A 19,863-nucleotide genomic window follows, 5' to 3' on the forward strand; every position below is an offset into this window, starting at 1 on the left:
AATTATAATTATTATAAATAATAAATATATATAAAATTAATAAAAATTGAAAAAAGAATCAATTTATTTTTTTATATAGTAACTTTCTCGTATCTACTACCTCACCAGTAGATAATATTATACATACGTAATTAAATAATAAATAAATTTTACCTCTATGATATTTCTAAAATATATTTTTCGATAAAATAACGAACATTATAGATAATATAATATATGAAAGTATAATTTTTCAAATGTATTTATATAATTACCGTAAAAAAGTAATTGCCTTTTTAAAAAATTCAATATGCTAACGATACAATACCGGTTATTTTAAAGTTTAAATTTTGAAATAATTGATAAACTTCAGATTATAATTTCAATAATTTGTTCTTTTCTTCAATAGAAGTATAACAAAATAAAATAATATTAAAAATTTAATTTTAGATCAAAACTTTAATGCAGATCTATAATGCATATTTATATTCATATTTTTTATAATTAAATAATGAAAAATATTATATAAGCAATATATATCATTAAATATTAAATCGAATAAAATAAAAAAATAACGAAGGAATCTCTTTAACACGAAAGATAAAATAACTTTAATACTTCGATCTTCATTATCTACAGAAACTAAATTATTCCTGAAATATAAATGAAACATTTGCATTTTCTTTGATTTAACCGTTGACATCATAAAGCATAATATATAATGGATTAGTATTGCGCAGATGAAAGAAACTGTATCACTCTTTATTGATAGAAAGGCAGTCACATAATAAATTTATACAAAAGGTATGTATGTATATATGTATATATATAGAAAATACGTACGTTGTTGCTACGAGGATAATATCAAGATTATACTATAGGGAGAGGAAACGAGCAGGTGTAACGCGTTTCTATTTGAACCATCATATGACAACAAATAATTTGCAAATATTTAAAAAATTATTGTGAATTTATCGCGATTTAATTTCTAGCGTACACATCTCTATATTATTAGAGAGCACTGTCTAAAACTGCGGTTGGCACGACCATTACGGATGGGTTGCAATATCGACGAGGTCTCTGCGCAGACATGCGCGTTGCCGAGTGCAGCAGTTTACTTGCAACTTTTCCCGCCATTTTTCTCATTCCTCGCCCTTTCATTAGTACATTACGTCGTATGTTTACCCTTCTTTTTGTTCTACCCGTTTACATATCCCGTGGTCATAACCACCACGCTTATCATAGGAATTTATCATAGTTATTATTGCTCGGAATTCTTCGTTTCGGCCAGCTCATCGCACTTATCGTCCAAATCCTCCTACAATGGGAATCAATATCATTTCAGTATGACGGTTCGACATATTTTGGCAGACGAATGAAACAAAAAGCATTATTTTTAAAATTTAAAAATACCACTATTTCTAAAGATTATTCCTTTTAATTACATTTAAGATATATTTATTGTACTTATTTTATTCATTTTTTGAATTGATATATTTTCATTTGTAAAGACACGTGAAATACTCAAAGATAGTGTAGAAGATAACAATAAATCTTGTATACACAAAAGTCAAATTTAGATAAAACAGTAAAACAATAAAATTAAAAAATATACATAAACAGCATATTAAGAAATAATTATTTAATTAATTTAATACCAATATTAAATTTTCCGATTATTAATAATTAATAAAATGTAAGCAAACATTTAAATATTGAATTTTATATGAGATAATGGACAATTATCCAAAACAATATTTTAAAGACTTAAGAATCCTAATTATAATTTATAATATTATTATAATATAATTTATATAAAGAAAGAAAGTTTACCTCATTAAGTTCTAAACATTTACCCCATTCGATGAGGGTAATTTTATGGTCGCCATCAATATCGCATGAGTCTAGGAACGGTGCAATACAATGTTCGAGAGCCATTAACGGTGCTTTGATGGGGAAAAGTTCGTGCCTGGAAACAGCCCTGTCATGAGGGTGACCATCCAAGTCACACCATTTCCAAATGGCGGCATTAGTCCAGCGTAACGTATGATTTGTTTCCGCTTCCCGTTGCATTTTCAGGTAATGCGATGGTAATTCTTGACGATCAGCAAGGTCTCTCATGATGTTAAACAGCCAGTCGCGCATTCGCCTTGGAAAGTCGGCCATGTCTTCTGGTTTGCATTCCTATAAAATAAAGAGTCAAAATAAAAATAATAAACTTTTTTGAAAATTTTTTTCTGAATCTTTTTATTCGTTTTTATATAATCACTAATCTATTTAATTATTCTAAAATTTAATTTAAATAAATTTTAAAGAATTTAATCATAAAAAATTTTATATCTCCTATAAATTATCATAAATTATTATAATTTTAGTTTACATATAAAATATTTTATATAAATATAATATATATTCATGTTTAAAATTGTATATATAAAAAAGCAAAATTTTCAAGAAATTTTTCAAATTTTATAACTATATGTAGATAAATAATAAAATTTTAATGTTGGAAAATGTATTGTCTTCTACAATTTAATTTATTTCTATATATAATCTTTGTTTAATAATAATATATTATTAAAACAACCATATTCTATCATATTATACCATATCATAACTCATATTCTCAGATAATGAGATTAAGTAATTCAAGTGTGTAATATAAAGAATACGAACGTAAATATAATATTATAATTAAATCATTTCTCCAATAAAACAACAATACACAATACACAATAGATAAGATATACCTCTGATTATAGATAGTATTCCATTATATCAATGGTTGATAACTAGAGAACATTTTATTAAAATAAATAATATATGACGATATAAACATTGCACAACAACAACAACTATATTTAATATTTCTCTTACTTATTTATAGCGTATTGCAAAAAATACGAATTTATTTTTTCGATCTATCATTTTGATAACTTCCACCAATGAGAGCGATAAATACATACAGGCATTTGTCGACATTCACCGTAGTACACGACATGAACGTGTTGATATTTAGTGCCTCTGCATCTGGGATCGTTGGTGTCGCAGAAACAACGCGCTTGATAGACCTCGCAATCGCTTCCGAATGTTTCATTGTGATTAGTGCAAACTTTTCGTCTTGGATCGATCTCTTTGTCGCATATCTCGATGCAAACGCATTCGGCAGTGTCATCGTCGATAGCCTGAAACGAAGAAATAATATTGTTCCAAAAAAAAAAAAAAAAACATAATATTCCAAACCAATATCCACATCAAAAATTAAAAAAAAAATTAAATAAAGCAAAATATAATCTTTTCAACACGTTTCTCAATGTTTGAATTCTCAAGAAATTATCAAACAAATTACGAAGATATTAGGAAGAAAGTACGATGATTGAATTACTTTTGAAGTAATTTTTAAAATATCCTTCGATCAATTTTTATTTTCTCAGAAAATAAAAGATAAATACATCTTAATCTCTAAATACATCTTTAACAAATAGATTATTTCGTTATCTTATTATCAACATACCTTGCAAACTCGTCCAGCATCACAATGTTTATCCATGCACGGATCCAAACGGAGCAAACTCTGACGCTTCGATCCAACCTCGTTTCTGCCATCTTCGACGGTGACCTCAGCATCCTCCGCTGCCTCCTCGGCTATTTCATCAGCCTCAAGCATGTTCATGACCTCATCTTGAATACTGGCTTCCGTCGTGGTCGTGCGACGACGATGTTTCCTTCGTCGCTAAAAATCAATAATAATATCGATTATAATCGTGCACAATGATTAATTTGCATCCCAATATATTCCAATAAAATAATTACTATTTCCCGTTAACATGGCAAACTGACAAAGTCGAATCGAATAAAAATTTAACCGTCATTTTGAGTAGAATGAGAGAGGAAAAAAAAATGGAGGACCTTGAATTATCCGATACATATTATTATGCATTATTATTTGAATAAATGTTTTTATCAAGTGACGTAATCATTCAGTGCTTTAATAATTCATATATCTACACATCTGCGATGTTGTATATTTATTTTACGATTAACTTACCTGTTGTTGAGCCGAGACGTCCACCAAAAGAGCCACTAATAGCAACGCAAATAAGAGGAGCTCCACTTTCGTCCGCATTGCGATCTCTGCGACAAAGAATCGATCGAATTTAAATATGTATGCCTATGTAAATTTTAAATAACATTAATATATACTTGAAACAAAATATTTCTTATTCCTTTTATTTATTTTTTTTTTTTCTTTTTCTTTTTCTAATGTACCAGTACAAAGTGATGAGTACAACAATCGAATAAGTTGACTTCTGTTATATTTCGTCGTTTTATAAACTTCCTCCCGTGATGGGAGGAATTATTGTTCTAATACTCGTACATACAATCAAAGCTCTCAATTGAAGATCGTTCGTCTAGAATGTAGTACGATGGTTTAATTTCGAAAATTCCCAATAATAATAACGCGCACGAACGGCCAATCCAGCTTGGGTCAACGTAACCAACGATAAATCTCTGAGACCTTAATAGGAGCAACGAAGCGATAACCCAGATACTTGGAAATCACGATTCTTTACAAATGTTCGTAACAAACTTGAACGCGTATTGCACGCAATACAGTTCCTTCATTTCTCTAACGCTTGTAAATATGCCTTGCTACAAATAGGAACGAATAAAACCTATTTAAGTTATTGTCTCTTCCTTTGAATTGATGACGAGAAATGAAGGTCGACGTTGAACTCATCGGCTAAGTATGAACGCCCACTTATGTTTATGAAATTTCTTCATTTGCGTCTCAATTTTCTTCCTTCCAGTTTTAAAAGGACTTAATTATCTTTTGATTAATTGCATTCTTGTAAGTTAATTTAATTCTAAATTATACGAGAGAATGAAAGTAAAGGATAAATGAAATAATCTTAATATTGTGATACTATTAAGTTGATAGTATGAGTTTAATCGAATTGTATATTCCTTTCAAAAATATATACATTGAATCATCTTTAAGAAAAGATTGTAATAAAATACAGTAGTTAATTTTTATTTAAATATTTATAAAATATAGTCCTTGTACAATGATTTGTAGCAAATTAAAACACATTTTTCTAGCTTCCTAGTGAGTTAAATATAGCTCGGTTAGTTTATGCGTAAGGTTCATTCAGTTTGATTATATTTGCAGCATGAAATTTCCGTTACACGTCAGCTTTTTCTTTGAATCCATTATTTCTTTTTATCGTAAACCTAGATTTTACACATTGTATTAAATAAAAAGTATACGAATTTATTACCTATATATGACTAAACAATTATTCGTTTAAGACTCGAGAAAGAAACTTCTGACTAAATGCACAGATTTAATTCATATTTTTATTTTTTCAAAACTAAACTTAAATTATTACTTATACCACAAAATCTATCACGAAATTCTTTTAAAGAAGTTAAGTGCAAATATGATAGAAAAAGAAAATGATGTACATATAGTTATATAGAGGAAGAAGTATAAAGTTACCTTTTTCCTCTAAATGATACAAAACTTCTTCTAAACGGTTCTGCGTATACGCACACAGGTATTAATTCCTCGAAGAAACGTGTTCATTATTTGTCTTTTCTACGAAACGACATTAATCCTAGGGCTAATATCTATGCGTCGTATATCGTGTAAAAACATTATAATTTACACTTTTTACAGAAAATAAAAAGGGGAAAAAATTTTCTACCTTTTTATTTTAATTTCGATAGCTGTAATCGATCGATAAATAATGCTGCGATCTTCTTAGAACGACAATGAAGGAATAGAATGATGTTTTAAGAAGAAGATTTTTTTGAGATGTTATGAACGACCTTTGATAAAACGAGAGTTCGCAAGTATGTCGCAACAACAAGAACCAGCAATATACGGTTTATGAAGAGCAGAGTGGAGGCGAATGCAGAAATCGCGAACGGCCCTGTTTTCATCTCTTCTTTGATCAGCGCCCACGAAATTATGTAATTGTCCGTCATTTGAAGTATCATATCTTTTAGCATAGTCTTTTACACAATTACTCTATTTTCTACATTTTCCATATTTTCGTGATGAAAACATTCAACAAACAAACGAAGAAGAGCATGAGATGATAATAATTTGAATCTTGAAACCGTGACACTATTTCGCCTACTATCTGAACGCGTATATCTCATTTGTGATAAAAGATACCTATTTTTTTATTTTTTTTTTTTTTTTCTTTTGAAAAAAGTCGATGAAGGATATATGAAATAGAGCTTATCTGCGATTCGTTTGAAAATCAATATTTCAATGCTCGTGGCTATTTCATGACGAGAAAACTTCTTTTTTTGCTTTGGTTGGTCGTCGTGAAATTGGTTTGGATCGTATGTCATGATACGGCAAAAATTCGAGATCTTAGATTTCTATGTAGCACATATTTGCAATTCAATCTGTGAAGTAAATTTCGCTTTTAAATTTCACGTAATTGTGCGACATTTAAAATATTGTTCTTCCGTTTGTGGAGGAAGACTTTTATAATTTTTGCCTTTTTTTTTTTTCTTTTTATGATCTTAATAAATTTAATAAACCGATGGAAAATGAATAAAAATATTCGCATAAAATTATTCGCGTAGCGTTATCGAATATTCTGATAATATCTGTTTTTTTTTTTTTTTTTTTTTTTTTTAGAAAGAGGATGTTTGATTTCCGTTCTGAAAGGGACAATTTCCGAGGAGTTTGCGACAAGATAAAATTGTGACAAACGCCCACTAATAAAGCGTATATATTCCAAGACAAAGTATAATTCCCGCTCGTGTTATAGACACATTAAAGTGCTCCTATTTATTTAATTACAGAAACAAATTCAAAGCAACTTCCTCCCCTCGATGATTTTAATTAGATATTTATTAATGTCTTCCGTGTAAAGAAATTAATAGAATTGTTTTAATAAAATGGGGAATTTTTATATTTTCTTTTTGTATTGTAGAATTAAATTTATAATTTTATATTTATTTGAATAACTTTTAATTTTATCTTAAATCTATATTCTAAAAATAGAATATAAAATATTTTGATCTCTTTAGCGTTATCTAACAACAATAAAATTAAGAAATTAAATCGATAATTTAAAATAAGTTTGAATATATATATGAAATTGTTTTAAGAAAAATAATAATTCTTAAATAATAAAATTTATTGATTATAAAATATTATTAAATAGTTGTTAATAATCTATTATTTTATAAAACTAATGAAAAATAATCAAAAGTAAAATTAATTGAAAATCATTTATGCAAAAATGTTCTAAATATCGAAGAGAAATGTTACTCGTGTAACAAATTATAACATTCAAGTAATTCATGTGTACACTTAATATAAATACATTCATTCATTCTTACGATAACCTAGAAAATTATCAAATTCATTTCTTGAAACAATCTAATCAATAATATAAATCGTAAAAAAATTCTGAAAAAAATTTCCAAAGTCTTTTATATACTTATAAAAACATATGATCCTTATATTATGTTCATACTTATACATCCTTGACAATATTAAATATTTTCTTTAACTTAATGAATTTTTATCAATTACCAATTTTTAATAAATGAATATTTCATAATAAATAAAATTGTAATTAAAACGATGTAATTGAAAATAAACAGATATACATAATTTACTCAAATGTGACAATTTCATTTTTTTGCATTAATACAAAATAATCTCTTTAATCTCTATAGATTAAAATTGAAAAAAAAAAATCCAAAACATATTAAAAATATATATATACACATATATTAAAGAAAATTTTCTGTATTTTAAACATTCTTCTCAAAAAAATTCGAAAAATGAAATCGTATATCGATTTCAATATTATACACTCGAACCGAAATATTTATTTTCGGAAATCGTGTAATCGCGATGGTACGCGCACGATGGTGCATATGCCTATAAACCGTAAAGCGGTCGCACCAAGTGCGCACACCTGCCCGTGCAATAAAGATACTTCACGTACCTCGACCTATCGTTCCTTTCCCTTGTTGCCGGCGTTACACTTCTTTCCTTTCTCGGCCCGTTTTCGGAACTGTTCAAAAGAACCCTCCAAATCGGTCGCACGACCGGTACTGACTGCGCGCAACAGCGTACGGAGAAACGGTCAACTCTCCACGAGCAACCAGAGATGATCTCATCGTTTTTCTTTCTTCCGACACCCCCGTTTGATCTTTCTGCCATATGCACCGCTTCTCTTCCCTCTGCCCGCTTTAGAAGCGAGTTTCTGCGCGATAAATTACGTAACGCAGTGCCCCATAAGTAAACCAACCACGCCTCCAAGTTTCTTTTTCGAATTATCTTTCGAACGGGCAATACACGGCTTCAACTTTTGCCTCTTGTTTCGTCAAATTCTATCACTGTCGTATATATTATTCGCAAATGAAAGATTCTAAATTTCATTTTCACGCGTCTTCGTCACTTGCGTTTATTTCATATCGTTGAAATTGATTTAATAATATGTAAAATATAATAATTTATGTTTATATGATTATGTGGAATGCAATAGTATAGGGAAGAAAAAAATACAAATTTTTGTAAGAGTGATTTTAAATAAATTTAGATAGTGTATGTATATTTTATATATTTGTGGTTGTTAGATTATAGACTTATAGCTATAAATACTTGATAAACAATGTTTTTGATCATTTATTTACATAATTTTATTTACCAAAAATACACAATGTTCAAAATGCAAGTTGAGTTTTTACTCAGATTATATTTCATACAAAACAGTCAATTTTATTTTAAAAGAAGGAATATCTTGTTATCTTATTTTTTTCTACGCTTTTTTTTTTGTTTTATATCGTTCCAACAATTTTTAATACAACAATACAAAACATACATTTATATAAGTTATTAATCGATTTTTGAAAATTTATTTAAAAGATGAAATCAAATTATTTAATATAATGATAAATATTAAATATTTGATTAATCATATAATAATTGAAAATAAATAATTATATCATACATAAATCGAATATTAAATTATATCCATATTTTCTATTAATTTTTTGTAAAATGAAATTTCAAATAATAATTAATTTATGGAAAAAAAGCAAATAATTTAAAAAGAAACGATTCTTACCCACATGCAAATCATATTATATGAATTACAAGTTAAAAATGTATGAGGTAGATGCATCATAATTCCATACAAAAATTAAGCTTATTGTTAGTTCAATAGTAATTATACTATAGATCATAAAATGATCGTAGAATCGCTGAATCATGTAAGACAATATCGAAATTGTGATAATTTAACACGATGACAATAAAGTAAATAAAATGGCACAGACAAATATCCTCCAATACATTTACTTTCATACAAGTGAAATTCTCTTCGTAATGTCAATCAACCGATATGCTTGCTTTTATTTCTTATTAATTATTAATTATGTCACACAATCACTTAGTTAGTCAGAATTTCGAGATATAGATTTAATTATGTATATATATATATATATATATATATATGTATTTTTTTTTTTTGTTTTTGAAAAGAATAAAGTTCCTTATATATAACATAGTCATGTCATATTATGCGTAAAAATTTACTTAAAATCTATACCATAGATTTATTTCTATAATTCGAATTTTTTTTATAATACAAATCATTAGTATATTTTATAAGCAACATATAATACGAAACTGTTCGTTATTTCAATTAGTTTCTATAAAACTTTAATATTCTACTCAAAATGTTACACATACAATCAAATTATTATTATTTATACGCTCACTTCTATTTAAAAAATCGATATCAATTTGGTAATATATTTTATCTGAAAAGTTAAAATTTAATGCGATATTAATCTCAACATATATTAGAAAAAGTAATTATTAGAACAGCTTTTTTTTATTTAACTCATAAATAACATATGTTTATATTTTTTGTTCGGTATCATATCATTACTGTCGCAATTTCATATTCGATTAACCAGGTCATTGTTATAAAGAAAAATTTTAATACGAATAATAATAATTAAGATCTATCACACTTATATTCGTTCAAGAATGAGAGTAAATTAATTTAACTTTAATTGAAATAACAGAACTTATATCACAAGATATATAGCAAAATTTGTATGTATGTTCTTTGTAAATAAAATATTTTATATGTACATGAATTGATTAAATAATTCACCATAATGGAATTAAAATTATATTTTATGAATGTAGAACATTTTTTTCTTTTCTTTTTTTTTTATTTTTTTTAATTTTTTTTTTTTTTTTTTATTTTAATACATTTATTTGAGTTACTTCAACATATAATAAAATTAAGTAAATTTTCCCGATATATTCTTGTATAAAGAAAGAAGCAGAAATATTTTTCTTTTTAATTTTTGCTTCTTACGTACTTTATTGACAAAAGATAAAATAATATTATAAACAGAAATTGACTATTAACGAGATAAATAATACTTTACTTTAAATAAACGCTAAGAACTTATTTAATAATTTTTTATTATTAAATAAATTAAAATACCATTCTAAACAATTGCAAATAATAACATTTATTAAACGTTATCACTATTAGATAATTATTTTTAGACTTACACACATAAAATATTTAACTTAAGTATGCAGATCAAAAATTTCATTGAAACTTTAAAGAAATGGTGAAATATTTTTATAAATAAAGAGATACTAATAGGAATTGGTAGTAAGGTAGGTATATTATACTAAATGCAAAAAGTTACAATACATTTGATGTTTGTTTTTTTTTTTTCATTTTCCTTTAACATTATTTCTTTTTTTGTCGTAGTAACGTTGACCATGGTTGTACACACAAACTGGCCTGGTAGACCGAAATAAAAATGTATACTACAAAAATTCACAACTTATTATTCGCCATCCTCTAATTATTATATTGTTATAATTATTTGTGTTTCTTCATATTCCTTTCTTCGCTCATTATATTTATCTTTTTTTTTTATTATTATTAATATTATTATTAATAGTCACTTAAAACGAAAACATTCACACTAAAAATTTGCAGAGCTTTCGTTCAGGTATAAAGAGGTGATCTCGCGCATGCGTGGCTTCTGAACACTTTGTTTTTAATACAGTTATACATGAGATGCATATTGATATATATATATTTATATATATATGTACGTATATACCTAAAGGTACAAATGAACTTACTTAAAAACTGTATTTACATATTGAAAATTTAACTAAAAGGAAAGATCAAAGTGCTACGTTCTACTTGTCGAAGTTTGAGAAGGAGCTCGTTAAAATATTTAGCCATAAAAAGCCCTTTTTACGATTATTCTACGATTTAAAGAGGAAAAACTTAGCAACTGATTCGATGCTTAAAATTATAGTCATAGTGATAATATCGTCATTGTTTGAATATATAAAATTTGAATATACTGCTATATTTGTACAATTGAAAATATTATATTTTCAATTATATATTGAGATAAAAGGCATATAAATATTTTAAATCCATAAATATTAAGTTGAAATAAATAAATCGTTATTTTATGATAATCATTTTCATTTTTAATAAAATTCATCTACGAACTGGCTGGAAAATTCTTAATTTACGAGCGTACTTCGTGAATATTTTAATTATTCGACGAGACGAATAATTTGGCCAACTAATTACGCGAAATTACCTCTTTATCCATGACCGAGACAAAGCAGCATCATCGCGATATAATACAAAACAATGTTTTAGAAACATTGAATTTTGTTACACAAAATACTTATGTTTTACCGTGTGAAACTCTGCTTAAATAAAATTACATATACCTTTATAGAAAGGTGTTACATTAAAAAGTATAAAACAAAGACCACACGTCGTTCGGCAATGATTCTGCTTTATCCCGGACATAGCACTTGTAACGCATTCGATTACAAACTATTGCGGATGTTTAATGTAGACTACGTAACAATTTAATGGATTAATAAGAAACGTAAATAATTACTTTTCACATGTTCTCAGCCTTAATATCGTAGCATTTTAGTCGCCGTGCACTTTGTAGTTTTTTTTTTTTTTTTTTTTTTTTGCCAAATTCAATATAGTTAGTTAATTTATCACCATCAACATATTGTTATCACCTCTGTATTCTCAGCACTATTAAAAACAGTTAATTTTTGTCCATTTTTAATCTGTATTTTCATCTGTGCACTTGGGTTAGGGCGAGGTGTACATGTACGAGATGGCACATAAATTACTATATGCGCTACCACTGTTATCACGATGTTGGTAGTTTTGTATTACTTTTTACTTTGCACTCACGATTCTTCTACATTGTTGCAATGTTGGTTTAAAAATCTTATCCTGATTATTCGATGACTTATAATGCGATGAGAATTTAGAGAGAAAAAAAACGATATTTTTGGTTAACAAAAATAAAAGAAAAAGGAAGAACATGACAAATAGGCCAGAAAAAATATATCGCCCTGTCTCTAATAATCGCAGGACCCATCTTGCAAACTGTTTCTAGAAATTCGAAAATATTTCTAATGATTCTTTTTTTTTTTTTTTTTTTTTTTTGATAAACACATAATTCTTTCTCTCGTTCTCTCTTTCTCTCTTACATCCACACACATCTCCTTTCGTTCTCTTTCTCTCCTTTGTTTCATCTGCCCTAGCACCTTTATACGGACACATGTCGAAAATACAGATAGGAAAATACTATCTACATATTAGAGTACTTACAAGAATTAAAATATTTCTCAATTCCATTCGGTGATATAGAATAAGTGCACGTGCTGAATTTATTTTTTGTATATAAAAGATAAGTTAAATCGACAATCTAATTTCACTAAATGTTATTACTTCATGCGAATAAAACTATTCATTCATACGACAAATATATATATATATAGATTGAGAAACATTTAAAAATGTATCTTAGTGCCAGAAAACTAACACAATTCTTTCGAAAAAAATATTTATACGTATTTCGATCTCATTATTGATATGGAAGTATAATATCGAAGAAAAGAGCCTGATGAAAGAAGTTTATAATATTTTTATACGAATATTTATCACTTTTGATCGAACTTTGAAAAATTGCTATTTACGTATGTATAATCATTACAAGAATAATACTAGCTATGTTAGTAAGCGGGCAAATTTTTTGTTCAATATTATACAACGTTAATTTCCCAATAATTTTCTGTAATTACGACATTTTGTATTAAGTCAAGATATTTTGTGTTGTTATAACGGTACTAGGTCTCTCTATTTTAGCAGCGCACTGCGAGTTCTGCGATCACTAGAGACTAAAGACTGTTGGAAATTATAGAATTCTCAATAAATTATATTGAACTATTCAAGTTTAATTTTGAAATAGCATTGCCCTTCTTTATGATCTAAAAGAAAGAAAGAAAAAAAAAAAAAAAAGAAAAAAGAAACAAAAGATTGACAAAAAGAGTAGAGTAAATAAGAAAGAGATGATGATTAACATAAGAAGAAAAAGCAAGAGCTTAATATGCAAAGATACATATGGAATAGAAAAAAAAAAAAAAATCGAACAAAAATTAGCAGATTGGAACAAAATAGAGCATAAGCGACACGCGGATGAATTAGGAAACGGCGAGACCAGCTGCAGTCTAAGGATACTGCCCCACTATCAATCGATACCGGTCGATTGATAGTTGGCCATGTTTTGTGAAAAAATCGACTGTGTCTTTTTGTATGCGACCACAGAACAGCCGCAGTTCTCTACTCGTTAACCAACACCGACCAACTACCACCTATAAACATTATTGCCGACTTTCTACATGTAGGTGGAACGTTTTATCGGCAGTCAATGAATTAACTCGAGAGCATATGAAATGTACGATATTTCATAGTTAAAACGATTCGTATCCTCTCGTTTTAATTTCGTTTAATTTGGCTCGTGACTTACTTATACGAGAGCGGAATTCGCACCGCTTATGTCTCCTGAATACGATTGGCAAACGAAGAAAACTAAAAGAGCGACGTATGACTTTCATAATATTTATCCAATAGAAAACAAAAAATATGTTACCAAATTCTAGTTCGACATATATTATATGTGTATGTATATATGATGTATATTTCTATCACTATATCTTTTTTATATGCCACATATGTTTCGATAACGTTTTCTTAGTTCAAGTTTTCTTTTGCATTCTATCACAAAAATTGGCAACAATTTTGTTTTTTTGAATATTGGCTTTTAAGAAACGTGGGCTACGTATTAGGAGACAAAAACACACCCATATCTCAAAACAGGATATCACACGTCGCTCTGTTATACGTACATATGCAAATGGATGCAGTTTTGTTTTCATCGTAAAGTCTTGTAAATTGTCTGACGTCGATGTATGAAGGACGAACTCGTAGTTATTTCATCAAATATCCAACCAATTAAGTTGAATGTTCAATGAATTATTTTATTAAATCATTATTTCTTATCCACAAACACGACGAACTTAGCATAAATGCGATAATCCTATTCGAGTTCGTATTCCATACAATTTGAGCTGCGTCATTTATAGTTGTTGCTTGACGAACGATGCAAGCGATGTTTAAGCGTAAAAGGATAGCGCCTTTAATCACGTTATGTTGCATACGAAATAGTCCTGGATTTTGAGTTTAAAAATGAGGATGATAATTATATATCGATGACCGAAGAAAAAAGAAACTGGGGTGTGCCTTTAACGTTGCTTGAAATATTAGCGGCGGTTTTGGTAACTTAAATTGCTTGGATTACCAGATTGCCGCATTCCACCACCTCCCCTTCCACCATCACCCCCTCGTGAAAATCCTCCACGTCCACCTCTTGTACCATGTTGACCACCTCTCATCATTCCTCCAGGTCCACCTATAAAAGAAAAAAATATAATTAAAGCTTAAAATAATTTTACAATAATTTATAATACAATTATAAATCATTTAATTTGTTATTTTATATTATATATTAAATATTTACATTTTATATTTTATATTATGTAACTATTATGTTTATTTAACATTAAATGTTAAATAACCATTTCAATTATATAACCATTATTATGTAAATTTTAATTTATTTTAATTTTAATTTTAATTTATTATGTAAATTTTTATTACGTACCGGGACCACGTTGTTGTTGTTGTTGTTGTTGACCGCCCATTGCTCTCATACTACCATCATTCGAATTCAATCGACCACCGCTGCCTTCCATTGTTCTAGGCTTAACTTTTTTTTCTTCAACATTTAATTTTTGTCCATTCTCAGCAGGATAATAAATTGGCTAAAATTAAAAAAATATATTTTTTTTTAATTGATTAAAAGAAATATTTTATACAAAAAAAAAAAAAACTAACCAAATTCTGCAACACTTTGCTAACAACTTGCTGATCTTCGAAAGTGATAAATCCATAGTTAGGCACTTTTCCTGTATTATTTCCTTGTGGACCTTTGCACCTATCATTTGATTTACTGTGTATACGCAACTCTACCACTCTGCCATAAGATTCAAACACTTGACGTAAATCATCTTCTGATGCATTGTGCGGTAAGTTTCCAAGAAAGAGTTGATGGGCATCACTATATTGACTTTGTCTTGTTCCCCGACGATCGCCATCTAAAGAATTTATTATTTATAATATGAATATTATTAATTGTTAATAATATTATGAATATTATTACGAATGTAATATAAAGTATAAAAAAATATTTATTTATGTTTTTAATAAATGTTTTTACCTCGTTGCACTGCCCCTCCTCTTGGAGCTCGTTGTTGCTGATGTTGCTGTTGTTGTGGTTGTTGATTGCCAACTCTATGAGTTTGTTGTTGAGGCGTGGAAACGCTAGTTGATGTAGAAAGTGTAGGTCCACTATTAGTCGGATGTAATGGTGATCTATCGTCTAAACGTAAGTTTGTCAATGGAGGCTGAGAACAAATGTTATAATGCATTTTATATTTATATTTTGTTCTAAATATCCAATTTATATATATAATAGCAAAATAAATGATATTAAAAGTTGTTAAAAATAACTATCATAAAATATATATTATATAACTATCATTAAAATATATACCGGTGACATAGATAATTTGGGGGCTTGAGGGCTGGTAGCTCCGGTAGTACTGGGGAATGATTTAACAAGATTAGCATATGTTTTCGGCCCACTACTAGTTACATTTGTATTTGCCACTTGATGTTCTGGTTCAGATTCTTGTACAGATGTAGTAAATGTTTCAGTTTCAGGTTGTTCTCGAGTCTCATTTGATTGTACTTGTGGTTCATTTTCCGTTTGTTGTTGCTGCTCAGTAGTGGAATCCAATTCTGTTTCTTGTACAAATTGTGTTTGTGATGTAGTTTCAGTTATATACTGATGTTGTTGAGTAGGTGGTGGAGGTGGTTGTTGTTGTTGCTGCTGTTGTTGCTGCTGTGCAGGTGGTGGTTGTTGATTGATCAATGGTGTTTCTTCATGAACCGATCCATTTAGTACTTGTTGCATTACGGGATGTACCTAAAATATTAAATCTATATAGTGATTGAATTGAATTGAATGATTTAAATGATTTAATCTTAATACTAAACTAACATGAGTTTGTTGCGGTGGTGGATAATATATTTGTTGCTGCTGTTGTAATACAGGTTGTTGTGCAGGGATAAGCGGTGGCTGAGCTTGAGGCTCAGTAGATGCAGCTGGTGCTGAAAGTTGTTGCCCTCGATTTTGATGTTCATCTTCTTCCGGTTCAGAACGACCTCCTTCTTCTCCTTCCCTCTCTCCAGATTCACCTACACCTCCTTCTACAACACCTACATCCGTTTCCTCTTCATCAGGAAAGATCAAATCTTGATAACGAAATATATCATTATGTACATAATATGTTTTTGGTGCTTGTATAGCCAAAACAAATGTTTGTGTAAAACGGCGCATTGGTTGTCCAGCATTGGATAATTCTCCAGATACCTATAAATAATTTAATTATTAATAATAAATTTATTATATATTTTTCTCAATTTTTAAATATTAATTATAAATTAATATTTTAAATGAATACAATAAAGATAATAAAAAAATATAAAATAATTAAATTTCTTATAATCATTAAAATTATCATATCTTACTTGTACAACAACACCATTTTCAAGAGTTAATTGTGAATCAACTTGACTTATTTTAGCATGACAATCTCGAAAGTTTAATTGTTGAATTTTTTGATGTATTTGCTTTTGGCCAATTGCAGGAGTAGATTCTCTATTTGAATCTAATCCTCCATGTACAAAAGAAGAGTGTTGATTATAGAATCTAAAATTATAATTTTTTTAGTAATATGAAATAAAGATACAATTTTTTTTATAAAAATTATTAAATTACCTATGGAGATGCGCAGGAGCTTGATTAAGTAAAGTATAATATTGTCGGACAAATTCACGACCGACATTTTGTGGAGAAGGGGATGCCTCCATGACCATTTTCTTATTTCTAACTTCTAAAATAGTACTTTGCTTAAACAGCAATAGTATGTAATAATCGTGAGAATTAAAAGTTTAGATTTCTGTAACAGAAAAAAAATACTCATAATGTATTATATTGTTTGTACAAATATACATTTTTGTCATATAATATATAAAATATATAAATATTTTAATTTTATTTAAATAATAGTAACAAGTATTTAAATAATAGTAAACATTTAAATCATATATAGAAATTGAATTCAAAACAAATAATTTAAATTAAATATATATATATATATGTATACATACATTCACATATATATGTGTGTGTGTGTGTATATATATATATATATATATATATATATATATATATATATTTATATAATATATAAATATATAAGATATATTTAAAAATTATATGTTAAGTAATTTATTATATATTTTTTATTTATTTATTATATAAAAAATATTCATATATATAAATACAAAATAAACATAAAAACTGATTATAAAAAACAAATATATATAATCAAATAAAAATTAAAAATATGCACATTAATCAAAGTGGCTATCTATGGATATCACATGAGAATAATGTGCTTAAAATTAATTTTATTAAATTGTTTTGAAACAATTTCATTATAAAAACTATGTAATATTTTAAATTAGAGCAATTCATGCTGTTATATATAATTTTTTATATGAGAAATAAAGACAATAATGTTAGAACATAAATTTATATTAAAAATGTATGTAATAAAATGTTTTATAATTTCGGTAATTTCTGCATTAAATTATAATCAAAAACATGTACGATTATAAAAACATGTGCTTGCGTAAATATAAAAATTACGAGAATCTCTCTTGCAAAGCAGTTACTTGAAAACAAAAATCTGTAGATCATCTTTCAACTCGTGTGCTGTGCGAAGTGCGAGGTCGAGGGCAAAGGGGCCGCCCGGTTGCATGAGCAAGCATGGCGATTTTTCTTGATCTGAGAAATAGTAACGCTAAACTTCTCAGCGTAAAATTTTAATAAAATATTTCAACAAATATCATTTATCACAAGCATCAAAACTTTCAATAATTTTAAAAATAATTTACGAACTACAAATTTAGTTAATTCGTTAACAATGGGCAGCACTCTTCACAGTCTCATATCATGCTTGCCTTCCTGGTACGGTCTCAAGTCTTCCCTATGAGTCGAATCAAAGAACATCGGCAAAGCCGATTTTATGGCATTATACACTCACCCGATGGAATCACTTATGCGCGACACAACTCACTGCTTTTCCCGGCAAAACGAGATGCTTCGACGAAAACAGAAAGTTTTCACGAATAACAACAGTCCACAATAATGTTAATTATAAAAACAGTACAATGTATGAGTCCTCCAAGCACCTTGATGTCAGCACATGCAGCGGAACCTGCACAGAAGCACCGGTCGTATAGAGATAAACGACTCTCTTACAGAAGCTGACTTCTTAGCCAAGCTATGCGGATTTTACAGGAACTACATCATCAATCGAACAAATTCCAGAAGGGCACTTCCTTGCACTTACTAAATCGCTGATTGGTTATTTCATTTTTCATATGAAAAATCAACCAATTATAAGATAGCTTAAATAGAAAAATTCTATTGGATCAGACACATATATACTGATCCAATACATGTTTCATTCTATTGTAAATGATGCATTATTGGATAGTTTATTAAATAAATCACTTTAAAATCAGCTTAATATCTTATAATATATATTTATATACTAATATATAAATTGTTTTCCATTAAATTATATTTATTTTATTTTATATATAAAACAATTGAAACTTTAAAATGATTATATTAATAGCATAATCTATATTTTATTTTTTATCATTTATTTACTTTGATTATATATACATATATACATCATATATATATATAATTTTTATCTTTCTAGTTTTTGTTTAAGATTAAAATATGATTGTTAAAGATAATTAATATAATTATTTGTATATAATTAAAAATAAAAGTAATATATTTTTTAGAAAATCACTTTTATTTTATTACACCTTTAATTCGAAGGAAATATTTAAAAAAATACTTAAAACTATAACCTGAACAAATCATAAAAATATTATTTATTTTTATTATTTTTATGAAATGTTTTTATATTTATTTTTATACGTGGTTGTATATTAATAAATAATATTTATTAAAAATAATAAGTAAAAGTAATTTAAATATTATCTTAAAAAAGTCATTATTTATTTATATTTTTTTCAGAAATAATTTTATTATCTATTAATACTATTTCAAACTATTATTAATAAATAATAACTAATAACATTAAATAAACCTAATGATCTGAATAACAAAATCTTTAATCTAAAAAAAATCATTATAATTGTAAATTTTAACGAACAATTTTAAACAATAAAATAAAAATTAATGAAGATATTTAAACAAATAAACAAAATT

At 27.5% G+C, this 19,863-nt stretch overlaps 2 protein-coding genes across 2 annotated transcripts; both read right to left on the minus strand.

The window, feature by feature from the left end:
- Positions 1-562: 562 nt before the first annotated feature.
- On the minus strand, positions 563-8,128 carry LOC122719035 (SPARC). Its single transcript, XM_043944551.1, has 6 exons — positions 7,971-8,128; positions 4,028-4,113; positions 3,494-3,712; positions 2,946-3,164; positions 1,813-2,163; positions 563-1,297 (listed from the first exon to the last, which is right to left on the minus strand). The coding sequence occupies exons 2-6, from the start codon at positions 4,103-4,105 to the stop codon at positions 1,241-1,243; spliced, it is 924 nt and encodes a 307-aa protein (XP_043800486.1). The 5' UTR covers positions 4,106-4,113; positions 7,971-8,128; the 3' UTR covers positions 563-1,240.
- A 2,578-nt stretch (positions 8,129-10,706) lies between these two features.
- LOC122719072 (ras GTPase-activating protein-binding protein 1) lies at positions 10,707-18,810 on the minus strand. Its single transcript, XM_043944604.1, has 9 exons — positions 18,653-18,810; positions 17,320-17,500; positions 17,070-17,250; positions 16,540-16,911; positions 16,030-16,464; positions 15,694-15,880; positions 15,312-15,571; positions 15,079-15,238; positions 10,707-14,826 (listed from the first exon to the last, which is right to left on the minus strand). Exons 2-9 carry the CDS (start codon positions 17,415-17,417, stop codon positions 14,678-14,680), a joined length of 1,842 nt encoding a protein of 613 aa, XP_043800539.1. The 5' UTR covers positions 17,418-17,500; positions 18,653-18,810; the 3' UTR covers positions 10,707-14,677.
- Positions 18,811-19,863: the final 1,053 nt, after the last annotated feature.

This window comes from Apis laboriosa, unplaced genomic scaffold (assembly GCF_014066325.1).
Source record: "Apis laboriosa isolate Shangri-la unplaced genomic scaffold, ASM1406632v1 scaffold69_cov144, whole genome shotgun sequence".
Taxonomy (NCBI): domain Eukaryota; kingdom Metazoa; phylum Arthropoda; class Insecta; order Hymenoptera; family Apidae; genus Apis; species Apis laboriosa.

What these genes read in the sequence shown, in the direction of transcription:
- LOC122719035 (XM_043944551.1), bottom strand. Translation starts at nt 4,105, where the DNA reads ATGCGGACGAAAGTGGAGCTCCTCTTATTTGCGTTGCTATTAGTGGCT. An exon ending in ACGTCTCGGCTCAACAACAG is followed by an intron (nt 3,713 to 4,027) that starts GTAAGTTAATCG and finishes ATTGATTTTTAG; the next exon opens with CGACGAAGGAAACATCGTCG. An exon ending in GTGAATGTCGACAAATGCCT is followed by an intron (nt 2,164 to 2,945) that starts GTATGTATTTAT and finishes TTTATTTTATAG; the next exon opens with GAATGCAAACCAGAAGACAT.
- LOC122719072 (XM_043944604.1), bottom strand. Translation starts at nt 17,417, where the DNA reads ATGGTCATGGAGGCATCCCCTTCTCCACAAAATGTCGGTCGTGAATTT. An exon ending in AAAATGGTGTTGTTGTACAA is followed by an intron (nt 16,912 to 17,069) that starts GTAAGATATGAT and finishes AATTATTTATAG; the next exon opens with GTATCTGGAGAATTATCCAA. An exon ending in ACAACAACAACGTGGTCCCG is followed by an intron (nt 14,827 to 15,078) that starts GTACGTAATAAA and finishes TTTCTTTTATAG; the next exon opens with GTGGACCTGGAGGAATGATG.